Consider the following 18,633-nt stretch of genomic DNA (forward strand, 5'->3'; position numbering starts at 1 on the left):
CGGTACGTACATGCGTACTCACACTTGTTCTCAAGCATGTACCAGACGAGTGTGGTCAGCCGACGGCAATCTGCAACCTAATCCATGTTCCTTCTTTCTGCGGCTTTTGTTGCATCCGTGCAATGCTTCGCTAAGATATTAGGTCACTCCGCCTGCGCGCTAGTCCCAGCCATTCATATGAATGAATCTGTCTTCCTTGTTCTATGCAAATTGTTAAATGTTTGATTTGGTATCCAGATGCAAAGTCGATGGATGTAGTCCTTGTGAATCGAATCCGTTTTGCTTGAAAAGATCAATAAATTGAGCGTGCGTGATGTATGTATGTTTGTAATACATAGAAGTTGGACACAGGTGCACAGAACGTAATGTGTAGGAACGAAGTGTAAATGTAAGGACAATAAAATTTCTATGAAGGGTGGTAGGAAGTAAGTAAGTAGGTAAGTAAGTAAGAAAGTAAGTAAGTAAGTAAGTAAGTAAGTAAGTAAGTAAGTAAGTAAGTAAGTAAGTAAGTAAGTAAGTAAGTAAGTAAGTAAGTAAGTAAGTAAGTAAGTAAGTAAGTAAGTAAGTAAGTAAGTAAGTAAGTAAGTAAGTAAGTAAGTAAGTAAGTAAGTAAGTAAGTAAGTAAGTAAGTAAGTAAGTAAGTAAGTAAGTAAGTAAGTAAGTAAGTAAGTAAGTAAGTAAGTAAGTAAGTAAGTAAGTAAGTAAGTAAGTAAGTAAGTAAGTAAGTAAGTAAGTAAGTAAGTAAGTAAGTAAGTAAGTAAGTAAGTAAGTAAGTAAGTAAGTAAGTAAGTAAGTAAGTAAGTAAGTAAGTAAGTAAGTAAGTAAGTAAGTAAGTAAGTAAGTAAGTAAGTAAGTAAGTAAGTAAGTAAGTAAGTAAGTAAGTAAGTAAGTAAGTAAGTAAGTAAGTAAGTAAGTAAGTAAGTAAGTAAGTAAGTAAGTAAGTAAGTAAGTAAGTAAGTAAGTAAGTAAGTAAGTAAGTAAGTAAGTAAGTAAGTAAGTAAGTAAGTAAGTAAGTAAGTAAGTAAGTAAGTAAGTAAGTAAGTAAGTAAGTAAGTAAGTAAGTAAGTAAGTAAGTAAGTAAGTAAGTAAGTAAGTAAGTAAGTAAGTAAGTAAGTAAGTAAATAAGTAAGTAAGTAAGTAAGTAAGTAAGTAAGTAAGTAAGTAAGTAATAATGGAAACACGGAAAAATGGTACGAATTGTTCCAACCGAAAATCCTTGAAATTTCAACCAGCATTTGGGCCAACAAGTGATCTTTGGCAATTCACAATTTATATACCCTGCCAGTTTTTAAGATTCAATTAATTATGCCTAGTGGTACAGGAACTATTTTCATACAGAAATTGGAATTCAACGCGTGCATCCGTCAACTACGAATAATGTCCAGTCACTTCTCATGTTAATTGTCTTCCTTTGGGAGCCTTGGGCAGCAATTAGAATAATTAAATTATGCAACTTCGTTTTCATTCGTGGCCCACAGGTTTCTGCGTGCAAACATCATTTAGCTTGTTGCTAACAGCGAAATGTGAGATGCGTGAACTGCGCGTAATACAGGCGCATTTATTTTGCGCATTTGACAAACTGAAAACCGTGACTTGGATTAGTCGTGTATCACGATTTAGTAAAGAAGTTGATGAAATTAGGCTGTAAATTCATTTTAATGGAATTGGAAGACAACGGTCTGCCTACGGAGTATTTTACTTCTAAATCCGGATGTTCTATATAAAGTTAAGTAATGTTTTTTAAACAAAATAGACGTACGCTAAACTATGCTTCATTTTGTTCATATTATGTTTGTAGTAAATGAATTATGGTATTGTTTTCTAGCTGCTTTGAAATTAAAGTTATAAGTTAACAAACGTAACTAATCATTTTACGAACTCTGTACGTGGGTAAGATAAATTCATGGATCGCGATATTTAAGGACGTTTCCACTTCCAAACAGGGACCAGTTATTGGCTACATTTTTGATACGAATCCACCAAAACATTCGCAATGATGTTATTTTAAAGGGATCGCTTAAGGTTATGAAAGCTGGATTTGGTTGTGATTTTTTACAACACATCTTCTTCGGCCGATGACCCTTTCGGTCAAAGAGTTGGAGCTGCCTCGAAGTGTCGCTGATACCGGCTCAAAAAGTAAAATTAGGAGGGAAAACTTCGCGATACATGTGAGAGTGTAGAAGCAATGCGACTAATGCTGTAAAGATCAGGTTAGCCGGTTTGTTTCGTTTTATGCCAGCAGGCTGTAAATTGCCTCTTGCGATCTTGCAGTTGCATCAGTGCGTGGTCTTGCGCATGGGTTGTTTGATGCAATTTCTTTCGCACAATTTCTCAATCTTGCAGCCTCCGCTTTGCGTGGACTTCGTGATCCAGTGCTTATATTAACGACACCATTTGGAGTGTTTGCCAGTACATGACATTCATGCGCCCTAGCATGATAGCAGTAAACAGTCAACAAACATGCAAGGTAGCAAGAGAATCTACCGAAGAAAGGACAATTATATAGATGGGCGTTTCAAAGCCTTTAAATTAATTTTTTGGAGTTGGACGAGTTTCTCATCCAGGGAAAAGATTCTCATTATTTCTTTATGATGTGAATTTCATGTGTGAAGAGGGGTTTTAAGAAGGACAGAAATATCATTGGAAAAAGAAAATCGCAACACCAATGTTTGTTAAACAAAACAGTAGCTATAGATAGAAGACACTTTACAGTGCATATAAATTAGTAAAATGCTGTTTTCATGTAATTTGTAAATTAGCTGTTTTCAAGCAATCCATACGTATAAAATCAGGTGCAGCGGTGTTTTCATTTCCTCACTATTGATCGCATTTGCGTCAGTCAGCGAAGGTTGCGTAGTTTCATGTGCCAGAGCGAACGTATACTAATTATGAATGAACTAAAAGGATGTTTACAAGAACTCTCCTGCGTTGAATAATGATACACGTACCACTTGATAAACATGATACATTTACAGTTAGTTGAAATGCAGCTTTGTGCGACTTTATTGATTTAATTGCTTAATACAAACTTATTTAATGTACATCGGCATAAGACTAGCATGAAACAGCAAGTGCTGCTGGGAAAACGGTCATTACAAGACGACAGTTATGATTACTATTTCGTGGCATTAGTTTTGGATTTTAGACAGACGATTCGTAAATAACAATTTGCACCACCTTTGGTGGACCTTCCTGATTGTCCTGTTTTTCCTTAATGTCCTGCAAAATTGCATTAGTGATAGCTTCGAGGGCGGCCATCTCCTTAGCTTGGCTTTTCTTATTACCATGGCGTCGCGGCATAGAAACAACAGTAAGAACGCGGCGCAAATCATTGTGCAGCGCTGTGACATCGATTCCGGTACCAGCTGATTCGCCCAGTCGTCTCAAAGTGTCCGCTAATGGTCCGGAAAGAGCCTTCGGAGTATATTGAGAGCAACATTATAGGTAGATGGTATGTGTATACTTTGGACAACGGATGAAATATACCTGCAATTTTTGCCAGCTTTGGGCATATTGTCTTCGAACCAACTCAATTATAGTACTGGTTAGCGCTAACCCGACCAGTATGTATAAGGTGCAAAGAAGCATATAATTCGGTTTGCCTGCAGAAATATAAATGAAAAAAAAAACATTCCAAAATATTAGTAAAGTTATCGAGACATTTATATTATAACATACTTGGTACCAAATCTCCAAAACCGATAGTGGTCATAGTAATAAAGCAAAAATAATATCCATCAAAGAAGTTCCAGTCTTCTTCCCAAAGCAACAGTAGCCCCGTGCCTGCCGCCAGGTATACGCCTAAGAAACACACTGCACCGACCGCATACAGCCATTTTTTGTCCGTCATTTTAATTCCAGCGTCAGAGCAAAATTCTAAAAATGGTTTTAAATGAAAATGAAGACATTAGATTGGCGATATTTCCTCTTGGGACATCGCAAATGAGATAAATTGCACTTGTAGTTGTGAAATATTTACGTATTACGTATTACGTTTAACAGCCAAAAGGCGGATGACAGTGTGGGTAAAGATATAATATATATATGGTTTTATAGTAGTAATGGTTTAATATCATTAGACTTATGATATGACTACGCCAATCCAATCATAGTATTATGTTTGCTACTCATATTATTGCATTCAGGTACGGTAAATAGTAAATGTTACTGAATTAATATTATTATGTGTACTGATTTATTTGTTATATTAAATATATTGACTTATTGTGAATTTTAGAGTAGTATCAACGCTACTGTATGGATGTACTAAGTATGCAGTTGTCATTTATTTGAGCCATGGCGCTTGTATGCTACTTTTCCCTTTTCATTTATACGTACTTGCTAAAGGCAATGCTGGAAAGTTTTTCGCTAGAGTAGACACTACCGTCGCAAAGAGTCTACCCCAGTCTGCTATGACTGTCAATGTGAATGGGATGCCAATGAGAGCAAATAGCATACAGAAGACCCTGCCGCCCAGTGTGACTGGAACAATATTACCATATCCTATGGAAAGTATGAAAGTAGATATAATTCAAACACGTTAAACAAACTTTAAAACTATAAATCCAGTATAATTTAAACAATTGCTTAAGACCCTGTTCGATATGGGTTTAATGTGTATATATCATGTTCAAACGTCCGGTCTTGTCTGGTCAACAAATAACACCCCATTCCGATGACGTACGTACCGATGGTTGTAATTACGGTGGACGCAAAGAAGACGGCCTGCAGCACACTCCACTTCTCGACCGCGACCGGAAAGTTCTGATCGGCGTCAATCAAAATCCCGCCCTGCGCCGCATCCTGCACCACCTGTAGTGCAAGAGCGGTAAGTTTCCATTTCCAACATGTATCACAAAGTATTAGTACACTTTACTTGGCTGTACGGGGCATTACCTGTTCGTACTTCTTCAGTTCAAAGGCTAGCAGTTGGTCTAGGTTTTGTACACTTGTGTTGTTGATGATAGAATTGATGAAACCTTGCCGGTGATGGGACAGAAGCTTCCGAAGACTTTGGATTCGTGCAACTTCTGCTGGACGTTCAAACTCGCGAAATATCTAGTATATAAAGATGTTATACAATGATATTGTCATAATTATTCTACAATGACATTTGGAAGTATCTATAACACGCCATCATCAAAACCTGGGCGGAACTTATTACAATTTTCGTATAATTTTCATTTTACATTTGTCATTTGATATTACCCTTTACCGACCCATACGTGCGTCATCGGGAAGTAGCAAGTGAGAGTGAAATAAGCAAAAATTACTAGTGTCAACCGATTGTCACCGTGTAACACCACGAAACACTTTCTGGATTGGTTCGACCGGATGAGACCACCCTATTTGCCCCCGCGTCCGCGAAAGGTTAAAGACACATCATTTTACCGCCATTTGTTTGTTTGCACAGTTTGTGTTTGCGGGATATTTTAATTAGTATTACTGCTGCGCTTCAAGCGCGGAAAATGAGGCCAAGAATAGCATTGAACTTGAACCGCGTGTACGGCGTAACGTTCCTCCGAATAATCGGTTCCCGTTTCGCTACGATCCTCCTGCATTTACACTTCAACCGTTGTAACTGCCACACCATGAAGTAGTCCTCCTTGTTGTTCAATTGCGTTGGTTTACTCAATTTCTAATTCAGATTCATTAGCATTTTTCAATCGATCGGTTTCTTCGAAATTAAACTGCTGGAAGGCACCGATCGGTCATTGCGAGTTAAAATTTCCATACGCAAATGTCTGTGCATTGTAGCTCGGTTTACGTTGTACAATATCTCGCCGTGCGTTTAACTGAATCGTCATGGTTTCTTCCATCGACATCACCGTTGAACATTCTATCACCTGCTGGTTTTAATGTCAATCAGGTTATATGAAACGATCAATAGTTGACGATGGTGTTTGGCGAGACGATGCTGATCGTAAACAAATTGGCATCGTCAATGTCGTAGATGTTATTCTCATGTATAAATATATTACGAATTACTAACGTGCAATTTCATATCGCACACTCCAGATCGAAATGATTGAATAAAATCTTTTTCGAAATAGTTGGTACGAAAATATATTACCAACTGATACAAGATGTATGAATGATAAAATTTCCCTTGAGGATTAACAAAACTAACTAGTTCTGCCAGTAATATCTTTTTCGAGATCTACATAACCACATAAGACTCAGATTGAGATGGCATGGATACGTAAGAGGTAGGATGGTTAAGCTATAGTTTGAGGATTTAAAATAGTAGTTATAGAGGAGAGAAAATTTAGAACTTCAAAGCTAATCGAGTTGAGAAACCTGGTCTTTGTACATTTTTGATTTCGGGAATGATTGGCCTTAATAGCTTTGAACGTTTGTGTTGTGTACCGTGAAGTGGTATTTTCAAGCGATTTACTGATATCCATTTTGTTATGCTTCGACGTATGGTCAAGCCGTATGTTTAACGTCTATGTCTGTGTATGTCTTAAATATTGACATGTGAGTGATAGCATGTTCATAGCTGGATTGCCTTACTCATTTTAGCTCTGTAAAGTTAGTTAAAAGCTCTTATTTACTTACTTACGTATCAGGTGTAACCACAAGACGCAGTCCTCTGAACCATTCCCGGTCGAGGGCTGTCATCAATCAATCCAATATCTCGGCCGTTCGGGCGGACGTATCAAAGCCTTCAAAAGTCCATCCACGCCTCCTCTGTCCATGTGGACGATCTAAAATGGTTTTACGGGTTGGATCGCCCGATGTCATTTTCATGACGTGACCAGCCCACCGGAGCCTGGCGAGTCTAATCCGCTGTATGACAGTGAGTTCGTCATATAGCGCATAGCGTTCGTCATCGTAGTGGCTCCCCTATTATTCTACCATGCTCTCTCTCTCTTCTTGGTGTAATGACCTACTAGGTCATGCCTGCCATTTCTGGTTTACTACATTTATTTTAACATATAGTCGGAAAGTCTGTCTTTGCAACGGGGGATTGGTCCGGATGAGATTTTGGTTCGGTCCGTTCGAGTGAAGACCGGCTCCGCTATCATCATGCCACCGGGCCACCCCCTCTTCTATACATACAGGGCGAAAGATGCTTTTGAGGATCTTCCTCTTCCTGAGGGTTGTGGACAAGGTCTTTGTCTCAGAGGCGTATATACGCATATGTGAGTACTGGAAATATAAAAGTACTATATAACTGCAGCTTCGTTCGTCAGGACAGGTTTTTTAAGTAGAAAAATTTCCTAAGACTCTAAGAAAACATCTACTACATCCACCAGCTACATACATACAAAGATATGCCGCATGAATTTTCCTAGTTAATAACTTCACATTAAATTAAAAAATAACTGAACACAAATTTTCAACGTCAAATATTATATGAAAAAAAATTACATGAACTGAATAACCTCGTTCAAACGGGTGAAGAAAGCGGACGAAGGCTGTTTATAGTTGATAAACGAAGATTTTAAAATTTCCATTAATAAACATACAAAAATATTACTAAAATAATTAAACTTTGTGTGCATATATACCTAAATAATGATCCAATTTGCAAAAAATGCTTTTTATAACTTTTGCCTATAACTGAATGTTATCAAACTTTCGTATAAATTGTATCTTATTTAGTTTGAAAATGATATTGATGTAATCGGTTGATCGGATGCGTTCGAGATCACTTGTGTTACGTTGTGTTACTTTATTCTATCGAAATTAAATTTCGCGGGTGATCCGGGTTGTCCGTTCGTGCGGTGTAATTCGTGGATTGTTGTGCAATAATACATAATTAATAATAATTATGTTTTGCTCAAACGGCCTTAAGCACTGACACGTTCAAACATAACGCTTACGAAAATAATAACAGCCTAAACTAGGGAGCGACCAGTTATCAAAACGTCATAACACAAAAAAAACCAAATGAGAGTAACGCACAATACGTAGATAACAGGGAAAATCGATGTATATTTATTTGTTTTTCAAGAAAAAACGTCGTTTTGCTTAAGGTTAATTAATATTGCTATTGTTAACTTGATCTATCGTACAATTCAAATTAATTTTGAAACCTTTCCTTTTTCTAGCAGTGAAAGGGTATCTTATCCCGGATGTAACTAGCCGAAATCCGTTGTATAAGTACAATTCTGTTTAATGTTTTGAAATAGCTGCGTACCCTTTTTTGCTTTTCACGGTTGGAGAAGTTGTTTGGTTTATTCGGAAAGTAAAAATAAACAGCAGCACATTACCAAAAAAACGTATATTACGCGTGCAAGAAGTATTTCATCCCGGCGGATTCCTTTGAAGTTGAAATACTGTTGGTTTTCTTCATTTTAGAAAATACCGTTAAAACTCAATAGCAGCCAATTGCAATGTATATTTGAATTCATTTCGATTGTATCGAAGAAATTTTTGGTTTATAGGCCTGAAAATATATGCCGAGAGTAATGATTATTAGCATGGATAAACATAAAAAACCATGTTATTCAAGATGCCATCGAATATAGCACAGATTGAATGGGTTACCCCAGTGGGGGAAAACATCTCGGAACAATAATAAAACTTCATGAAGATGTACATGAAATGAGATTAAAGCGTCAACATGTGAACCAAAAAGTAATGTATTTAATTTAAACAAAATTAAAAATTACATTGCCGATTTTTGGTTGCCAATAGTTGTAAAAAATGTTTGTATTGCTTAGTATACGACCAATGTGCTTTTATTTTTATTTATTCAAAATAATAATAAATTAATATTGTTAACAATTTTTAAACAGTAGTTCAATTTGAAGATCCAGCTTCAATTCAATTAGTAATTTATTTCTAATGCACCTGCATTTATCCTACAATTTAACTAAATTTGCGATTTTACACGAAGTATCACAATGCAAGTGTCTAAGTGCCGCTAGATTAGGGTTATTTTACCGTAAACTATAATGAAACAAGTTAAATAAAAAAACTATACTGAACACCGTTTGGACAAGCAATCAACAAGGGTAGCAAGTTGGTCTCGAAATTTATATCATTCCAGCCACTGTCGGATAAGCAATGACGAAGGCAATAAAAATAAATAAATCAGTGTTTCCAACACGCGTCCTTTTTGTCAACATAGTACCCTCATTGTGATCTTCTTTCGGTGCTAATGGTATCGCAAACACATCATACAATTTATGGCCACAATTTTCCCTGTCGGACCTGGCTAGGATATATCACATTACATTGGCACATATAACGAAACTAACATGTGTTAAGGGATGAAATTTATCTGCCCTTACTCTTTTTTTCGCTGAATCTCGCTGTATAGTACGTGTGGAATATGCATTATATCCCATGAAAATATGAAATGTATTCCATTAATGCATCATGCTTTGAGAAAATTAAAACCTTTTAGCATCAGGATTTCCGTTCATGTGATGCATGTTTTTTCGCCACAAATTTTTTATGTTGGCCATTAACTTAATTGTTTACTATTAGCTGTATCTTTTTATTTCTCAATTCGGCCAGGAATAATGGACTAAGGTTGATGGAGCGATTTAATACTTATTGCTGAAGAACCGGTCAATCATATCATATCACATCATGTTTTCATCATCTAAATGTTAAGTGTTAAACGATTCTACTGACTTTTATAAATCGTAAGTTTTATGAGGTTTAAAAAAATTATATAAAATAAACACAAAAATTATTTAAAAAATATATATATAAAATATGTATAAAATATATATATATATATTTATATACATTATATACTATATAATACTCGTATGTATACATCCAACTAAGCTCTTTTACACAGTGTGTATGTCAATGAAGCTGCACAGCTGAAAGTCTCTATAAAAATTGCAAACAACAACAACTAGGTACGGTAGTAATTTTTCTCCTTTTATGTGTTGATTGTCTTTCGTTAATTTTACGCACAGTTAGTGAAAGTTATATGATGTTGTAAATAAAACAAATCAGAGGTAGATTTTTTTTAAATTACGATACAATTACAATTTGGTATACGTTCAAGCAATTTATAATAGTACATTGACCAATTGTATAACAATTTAAACTAAACCTCTCATTTAAGTAAAACGTAAGTAACAAAGTATTTAAGTAGTTTTATGAAGAAAGAAAACTTGCGAAGTCTGTGCATCGTATTAAAGGAAGAAAGTTGTCTATATCAGGCAGCTAGGAAAACTGACGTATGATGGGGCAAGGGGCGATTGAACGAACGACCTACAGCAGTGGTCGGATCGTTCCATTAACGGCAAAAACGGTCTCGAGCTCCTCCGACGGCAGTTTACTGCGATGCGGAAGACGAAGGAAGTGAATCATTAGAGTGTGCGACATTGATCAACGTGCTTATGTTACTCTGACTCAACGGACGCACCAGAACGGTCGGAAGATGTTCGTGGTGAAATACTAATGTAACGTATCCCGTGTTTCACGCTGAAGATGGTGATGACGAAAGACATAAACAAGTTGTTCCTTAGCGCTCTGATAACCACGCTGGTAATGATGTCAATGATGCTGATAATCGTGGTTAGTAATATAATTCTTCTATCCCTGTGCGTAGTTTGGCCTTTTATTGAAAGTCCAATACTATTTACGTTACGTTAGGGATAGTATGTTATTTGATATAGGTTGTTTAATACAATTGCGAACATGTTTTGGGATAGGAGCTTCACGGTTGTTGTTACAGCGCACGAAATTCCCTAATTTGATTGGATGAAACAGTTATGAAGATATTTAATAAGCGACCTTACAGAAAAAAAAACCCCATGGAATAACAATTCGCCGTGTTAAGGACGTGGTGGAGGATAGAGAAGAACGAGTTAAATCATTATTATTATCTGATTTCTTCCACGCTCGGTTTAGGACATGTGGGGTCGGGTGGGTGAACGCATTCATTGTACGAAAAATAACAACCAAACGAAAGGGCTACGTTTGGACGCTACAGCAGGCAAGTCGTAAACAACAACAATCAGCCACAAATGGTGGCAAGAATTTCTCGAAATTATGCAAAATACAGCTACTTTTGCAAGTGGGCCTCCTCTCTGCATGGCGATTCTCTCTGTATCGTAACCCTATGTCCAACGTTCTTAGGAATGTTTGCTTAATGTCGAACACGCCGCACTCGGTCAAACATTAGCGGACGTCGTTCAATGTAGGGCAAGGGACCAACAAGATGGAGGATAGGCATATTGAGTGAGATGCTGCTGTAGAATTCTGTATTTCAACCAGCGGCATATGAACAAGGGGATTCGGAACAAAGTTGATCATCGGAGATCTCGTGTGGACTGGTAGTCTGAGCGAGAATAGCTACGAACTCACTAGCATATGCGATGATGTATGGTATGGGGAGAGATTTCTCAGATCGTTGGGTTATTTTTAGACCCCACCGGATCTCGTGCCTATGCACGCGCATTTTGCGTTTGTTACGTTGTTAGCCGTATGACTTGTCCGTGTCACGCTTTATGCGAGTCGTGTCGCGACTGAGCTGTGTAAAACACAGTATGCGTGATTTTCTTTGAATGGAACGTAGGAATGCATTGCATTTTATAAAAAAATGTTTTGGTTAAATTTGAGAAAACCGTTCAAAATATTCTACGCTGTATTCGCTCACATTCCCAGAGGGTTGTGTTACATGTGTTACGATGTAATCTTGTTCTGAATATCTGTCAGTCCATCTTCCGTTATGCTCCATTAAATAAAGGGATTCACTCCAACACGCTGTATATATGCACCCAAGACCACTATACACTAAAAAGCTTTTAGTTGATTGCTACGTTTAGTAGCTTCTTAATGGAAGCCAACATTTTATGTACGTGAGGGACAAACATTATTGTCCTTACATGTCTCTGCCATAGTAAACACGATGCTGTCCGAAGGGGTTAGATAAAAGTAAAGCGTTCCAGCTTTTCAGCTGCTATTTCAATAACCATGGAAGTTATTGGAACCAAACGCAAAAGAGAAACCCATAATCGTAAAGAAAGTATTCGTTTTATGGTTCCCGTAATATCCTGTTAAATAATAAAGATCAAATTGGAGATGCGGCGATCTGAGAACGTTTTTATAATTCAACCTGAAGATTAAAAGATAAAGCCACCCACAGCAGACCCACAGCAAGATGCGATTTAGTTGCCATCTAAATTAATTTTCATCTTAATTGTTCGGAATCTAGCGTCAATTAGAAAAACAACGAGAAGGTGAGAGAAGGAGAGAAGAAAGTGGAGGAGAGGGAGGCTGGGACAATGGCTTACCAGTAGATGGAGCATAATAGGAGTAAACCTAAGCTGCTATGTTGTATTTTTCGAAAAAAATGAGTACATGAGTAACAAAGTATTAGTTTATCAATTTTTATAACATATATGGGTAACCAAAAACGAGTACATGGGTATAATTATTGTTATGTTCAGAAATCCTTTGAATCTGTTACACAAAGGGAAACCTACAACCTGCAACCCAAATTGGTTTAAAAATATTTCTTATTAATAACAAAATATATATTCAAGATAAACTTGATGCAACTTTACGAATTAAACGTCACTTAAATAGAAACTTGTGAAACAAATTGAAATTAATGATTTATTGAGAAGGTGTTAATAACATAATTAACATGTTAGAACATAATTTACAACAGCCTAAAGAAACTATCACTTACATATCCACCAACGCCGCAGTAGATGGCGAGTGAGACAAGCAATCCAAGATGCGACAGCACTTTCTTGATGTGCCAGCGGTTGCAAAATCTGGCAACGTGATCGGCAAACCCTTTTGGTTCATCTACAACCTTCACGTCAATCTTCTGGAAGTGTTCCAGCAGGTCGTTGTTGATAGTACCGTTCGTTGATTGCAGTTGATTAGTCATGATATATCGAAACAAAATTGAGTGTCGTGTTTATTTCTTTCGTTTGCTCGTTTTGAAGGTTAATGCTTAGTGTATTATTTTCGTAAGCATAGTTCAGACCAAATACACAAATATGATAACTCCTCACAAAAGACTTAAACGAACACTTTGCACGCGCGAAACAAATGATTCTTTAGATTTATTCCACAATACGTTAATCCAAAAATAAAACGCTCCGTTGTCGAGAAGCCGTCGCACAGTACTGTAGATCAAACAAGATATTACAAAGATGGTCCACCGGGGAAAAGGATGAATTTGGAACATTGGTAGTTTTTCCTTTCACTGTGTGTTACTTGATTGCGGACGATGCCTCTCGCATCTCATCTTCATTTGTGAGAGTGAGAGTTATCCTCGAAGTATAACGAAGGTTTCCATTGCCTGATCGCATACGCAGAGAGAAAAACCGCATCACATAATCATCGTACCGCTTGGTTTTCTTAGTGAACGATGCAAGAGAGTTTTTCTGAGATTGTTGACCTACGAATGACGAAATTTTCCTTTCTAATTTTTACTCTTATTTTTTTCTCTCGAGGAACGGCTGAGGTTATATCTGCCCTTACGGCTTATGGGATTATTCGTCCTACATAGTGGACGAGTAAGTTCTTTTTAAGGACAAATCATTTATTTGGAAATCTCTGCTTACACAATTGAACATCGTATACTACATTATAATAACTTTACTTATTTTTGTGTATACAAATAATCCCTGAGATACGCGGTATTTCGAAACAGCTGAGTTAGTTTATAGCATAAAAACTTACCAAAATGGCGAAAACTTGGTTGAAAATACCTTCTATTTTAATTTGTTTTTAATTCTTGTTAAAGTTCTCGTTCAAAAAGTCGCATGAATTACCAAATACAGGCAATCCCCTAGATACGTTATTATAGAGGACTGCTATTATTATTATTTTATAGATAAATGAAGGCAGAAAATACGGCATTGCCGTCATAATGGAATTTAAATAAAAAAAGATAAATGAAGGCATTTTCGACCAATTTTTCATTTTTTTGATTAGATTTCGTACTATAAACTAACCCAACTGTTAAACCGCTTATCTCCAAATCCGCGAGTAAGAGAAATCGCGTATCTCGGGGACTGCCTGTAAATAAAATTGCAGAGAAGGAAGCCGACTTTGTAACTTTGAAGCATAAGTGATATTAAACCAGTATTCAACTTCGAGATACGTGAATTATTTCAGGGTGATATCGGTCCGCTATAATAGCGTATCTCGGAGACTGCCTGTACATGCCAAATCATTGTTGAAAAATCAATCCGGTGAATTAAGAACTTATGGTTTGTAAGCGATGCTGTTAACCGTACATCTATACTTAGCGTTCATCTTATGTACGTTACGTTATGGGAAATAACCAGCTTCTAGCGTATCTATTCCCATGGTAACAGCGGCAAAACCTAGCTACGTGGGCTAACAAACCGTTAAAAACTCCGTCAGAGGCAGCTGGCGACAACTCACCGTTCATCTCCACGTAACGGAAATCTCATGTTCTTTAGCCAATGTACAGGCAGTCTCCGAGATACGCTGTTATACCGGACCGCTATAAGGGACTGGTCACGCATTTGCCGCATCCGCATCTGCTGAATGCCTTTGTATGGAGTTTGTAGTCAATGACAGCAGCTCTAATGTTGCCGTCCGGCAATATTAAACAAGTTTTATGATCGGCAGATGCGGATGCGGCAGAGCTGTGACCAGTCCCTAAACTGGAGAAAATCTGCGTAAGTCGAATCCTGGTATAATTTCGTTTATACTTTAAAGTCAAAGAGTCGACTTCCTGCTCTGGACTTAATTTTTCCACCGAATCAGGCGATTTTAAGAAATAATACATTAAAATAAGTTAGAAAGAAGTGTTTTTTGTGTGACAAAAAAAGGTATTTTCGAACAATTTTTATCTTTTAACGGTTGAATTATTTCATTTAACTTTAGCAAGAAATTAAACTGCGTCGAAAATTTCACGACAGAAATGAAATATTTCAATTTTATGATTCATACGCTATAATTATGGCACATTATATATACAGGCAGTCCCCGAGATACGCTATTATAGCTGACCGCTATAACCCGGGAAAAATCCGCGTAACTCGAATTTCCGCGTAAGTCGAATCCTGATGCAATTTCGTTTATACTTCTAAGTCACAGAGTCGACCTCCTTCTCTGCATTTAATTTATGCAGCGGAACTGGCGATTTTTAGAAAGAATACATTAAAATAAGTTAAAAACAAATGTTTTATGTGACATAAAAGGTATTTTCGATCAATTTTTCACCATTAATTTAAAATTTGTGCTATAAACTAGCTCAGTTTTCAAATTTCCAAAAACCGCGTATCTCCGAATCCGCGTATAAGAGGAACCGCGTATCTGCCTGAGACTGCCTGTATATCCCACGGAGTCTTATAACTACTGCTGTAAGTAATGCTTTAAGACCGCTATACGACCGCTATGTCTCGGAGAAACGTAGTTTTTTGCAGTATTGAGCTACTTTAAAAAGTCTCGGAGAAAAAGTCTCCGAGACAATTGTCACCGTCTGATAGCACGTTAACAACGTCTGCGTTAACAACCAAACTGCATACACACAATTTGCCAGCAGACGTTGCTATAATCGTCGGTTCCCAGATAATCTTATTGTATCTGGCCAGACCGTGTCGGACGGCCTTGATATCATCCGTGCGTGTAGTTTGGCTATAGCCCAATATGCAGGGTTCGTTGACTAACGCACCTTGGATGATCGCTAGGTGTAGATACATGGTAAAGATTTGTTATTTGGGTACCTTTATCCAAAATTGACAAATTTGGCAGTTGGAAATCACAATGCAAACACTTAAACACAAAACAAGGTCAGTATAGTGTGATGAATTTGATAGTTTAGTCTGCCTTAATTCTAACCGTATTTAAATTTAGCAATAGATATAATTTAAAAAAAAATTGATCAATTTAGGTTATTTGGGTTGATATACAGTCGTGTGTCTGGACCTTAACTATTTGACAATGTTCAACAACTGCTGTCAAAAGGAACTGCAAGTTTATTTACATTTTGTGTACATGGAAATCAGACAAATCAGCAAAAATTCTAAATCGGTGTGTGTTTTCAACAAAGCAACAGATTTTCACAGTCAAATGTACCGATCAGCAGTTTAGGAGAAAAATGCGTAAAACATGGGTTAAACGAGACAACATTTACTATAAACCTTTCTACAAGCAAAAGCTCAAACTTACCTTGATTGGCGTAATTGCGATGGGCATCCTGTTTTTTATATATCAGCTTGTGTACATCAGTCAGTTGCTACCGCTGGAATCGATGCCAGCGGGACAGAAAACTCGCCCGTTAAAGGCAAATAGTAATGATAATCCCATTACTTCGCTAGAACTGGCGGGACGAAATGATGCTGACCGCTCCGAGCATGCACATCGGAAACCACATCAAGATCAGGGAAGCGCCATAAGAAATGAGACGAACAATAACAAATCTATCATTTGGAACAACACACAGTTCGCGTACATAGAGAAAATAGGCAATTATGAACGAAAAATTTTACGGTGAGTTTCGAGTATATCTATTCATTGGTAATAATGAACGTGACTTCTATAACTATTATACAATTTCCTATTTTCGTTACAGCGGCATTCGACTGATCGACCTAGATCACTATAATGAAAAACCGGGAATGTTAAAGTTCCGGTGTTTGAGCTCACACAAAGAAATACCTTGGGAATGGGTGAACGATGACTATTGTGACTGTCCGGATGATGGTAGCGATGAGCCAAGTACAAGTGCGTGTCCACGAGGTCGTTTTTACTGCCGATTCCAGAAACGACATAAAACTGGTCGTGGAAAAGATATTTACGTGTCTAGTGGTTGGGTGAATGATGGCGTTTGTGATTGCTGTGATGGTTCCGACGAGTGGTTGACTCGAATGAAGCCAAAGTCAGATTGCCCGAACCTATGTAAAACCGATTATTTTTTGTGATTCTCAGTGTTCTAGATCGCACTGTAGATTCATTCTCCAATCTTAACTCCAAGAGGTATCTGCATCACCGAGGTTCCTGTTTATAGTTAATTAAATTAGGCAGGTCTCACATCAAACAATATACATGGACATGGATTTGGAAATTCTTTTCAGAAAATGAAATGTAGCGTTTAAAAATGATTATTAGGACTTGGTAATGATCTACATTGTTTCATTGAAAGTGTTTATGAACATAATAAAAATGTACACTTTTGCAATAATACGAAGCCCTCTTAAACCTATTTAATCAACTGTTTCGAAGCACGTAAGCTGATAACTTTAAGTAATGTTGGGACGAATATTAAGCTTGTGTTAAAATTCACTTAAGAAAGGTTAACTCAGGAGAAAAAAACTAAATCGTCAGTCGGTTTAAAGGACTTTGCAAGAGAAAAAACCCCAAAATACAAGTTTAAATACTTACTTAGTAAAATACTAATTTAATTTTAAATTAAAATCAGATTTATTTCAACGTAATGCTGTTGCTTTGCTCTGATGGATACTCATTTGGTGTCCATATTGTTATTCAAGCATAATGTTATTATCATAAGTACATTACTATTAACGCAGAACATAATTTCAATAGCAAGGAAAAATTCTTTATCTGGCTTCTTTATCGGAACCAGGTAATCTATTTTGCGATTAATATTTTAATTTATGTAATAATTCATTATAAATTGATGATACTGAGTGGATGCTACTGGTCGTTTTATAGTTTAGACGTTGCAACTTTGGTCAATTCAACAGTATGATTAATGGTATATCATATAGTTTCTTAGATTGTTTCATTTGAACATTGATATTGGTTAGTGTATGTTAAACGCGTTATCCAACACGTGAAGTATATTAAGCTATAGCAAATCAAACTCCATAGAGGCCCTATGTGGAATGGTAGTTAAGTTCCAGCACTACTTATTGACGCTAATGGCCAGTAGATTGGATTGATTCCACGATACCACCTATCGTTACATCGGTCAGGTTCTTCAAATATTATTGGTATTCGAATGAAACTTGGTCCTAGCGACTACTTATTTTGTGTGGTGGATGATCCGTTCCTGACGTAAGGTGTATATGTGGAAATCGTCCGGTTTTTGTTTAAATATTTTGATTCTAATGTCTCGGTTTTAATATTCCGGAATAGCACCACTTTGATGCCTATATTTGGTTTCAAACAAATTTATGGTTTTACATGTACTGTTATTATGCCAGTATGTTTACATATTTGTTCGCGTTCCCCAAATCTCTCCGTTGGTTGTGGAAACTCAAAAGAGTGTACAAAAAATAAAACACGTATTTACATAATTTAAGTTTATCACTATAAAAATTTGGTTAGTTGTGTTGCGCTGGCACCCATTTATCAAGGATTTCGGTAAATGATGTTCGGCATGTACATGCCTCAATGATGCAGGAGTCAAGCTTGCGGAGCCTGGCATGGAGATCTATGGCGGGTGCAATATAATGCTCCACGAAAGACAAGGTGGTGGAGTGTTGTAGACAAAGGAATATTATTCCTTAATTTTATCAGTACTTTTATGACCAGTATATGCAACAACAACCAACCAGTATCGTAGTCTTAGACACGCACTAGCGAGCATGAAATCATGTCCCTAGCACGCATGCTCTAGGGACGCAAAACATGTCCCTAGAAGTGATGTCGCTGAAATTACATTTTGAAATGCTGTCGCTTCGCCTTCTAGTTCGTTCTTCAGTATCAAATCCCTGGATCATAGAAAATTTTGAAGCGCTCATA

General features: G+C 37.0%; 2 protein-coding genes across 3 annotated transcripts; one reads left to right on the forward strand and one right to left on the reverse strand.

Moving 5' to 3' along the window:
• Positions 1–2,984: 2,984 nt before the first annotated feature.
• LOC128307153 (TWiK family of potassium channels protein 7) lies at positions 2,985–12,829 on the reverse strand. Its single transcript, XM_053044890.1, has 7 exons — positions 12,623–12,829; positions 4,897–5,058; positions 4,689–4,812; positions 4,339–4,503; positions 3,679–3,876; positions 3,487–3,602; positions 2,985–3,414 (listed from the first exon to the last, which is right to left on the reverse strand). The coding sequence occupies exons 1-7, from the start codon at positions 12,827–12,829 to the stop codon at positions 3,142–3,144; spliced, it is 1,245 nt and encodes a 414-aa protein (XP_052900850.1). The 3' UTR covers positions 2,985–3,141.
• A 3,100-nt stretch (positions 12,830–15,929) lies between these two features.
• Positions 15,930–17,087, forward strand: LOC128307124 (uncharacterized). Of its 2 annotated transcripts, XM_053044855.1 has the most exons (3): positions 15,930–16,154; positions 16,245–16,416; positions 16,499–17,087. In XM_053044855.1, exons 1-3 carry the CDS (start codon positions 16,025–16,027, stop codon positions 16,845–16,847), a joined length of 651 nt encoding a protein of 216 aa, XP_052900815.1. In that variant the 5' UTR covers positions 15,930–16,024; the 3' UTR covers positions 16,848–17,087. The 2 variants fall into 2 exon arrangements, with proteins under 2 accessions (XP_052900815.1, XP_052900814.1); XM_053044854.1 differs by having other exon boundaries at positions 15,930–16,416.
• The last annotated feature ends 1,546 nt before the right edge of the window (positions 17,088–18,633 follow it).

The sequence above is a fragment of the Anopheles moucheti genome, chromosome X (assembly GCF_943734755.1).
Source record: "Anopheles moucheti chromosome X, idAnoMoucSN_F20_07, whole genome shotgun sequence".
Classification (NCBI taxonomy): Eukaryota; Metazoa; Arthropoda; class Insecta; order Diptera; family Culicidae; genus Anopheles; species Anopheles moucheti.

What these genes read in the sequence shown, in the direction of transcription:
- LOC128307153 (XM_053044890.1), bottom strand. Translation starts at nt 12,829, where the DNA reads ATGACTAATCAACTGCAATCAACGAACGGTACTATCAACAACGACCTG. An exon ending in CACCGTAATTACAACCATCG is followed by an intron (nt 4,504 to 4,688) that starts GTACGTACGTCA and finishes TACTTTCCATAG; the next exon opens with GATATGGTAATATTGTTCCA. An exon ending in TCCAGCATTGCCTTTAGCAA is followed by an intron (nt 3,877 to 4,338) that starts GTACGTATAAAT and finishes AACCATTTTTAG; the next exon opens with AATTTTGCTCTGACGCTGGA.
- LOC128307124 (XM_053044854.1), top strand. Translation starts at nt 16,025, where the DNA reads ATGCGTAAAACATGGGTTAAACGAGACAACATTTACTATAAACCTTTC. An exon ending in TATGAACGAAAAATTTTACG is followed by an intron (nt 16,417 to 16,498) that starts GTGAGTTTCGAG and finishes TTTTCGTTACAG; the next exon opens with CGGCATTCGACTGATCGACC.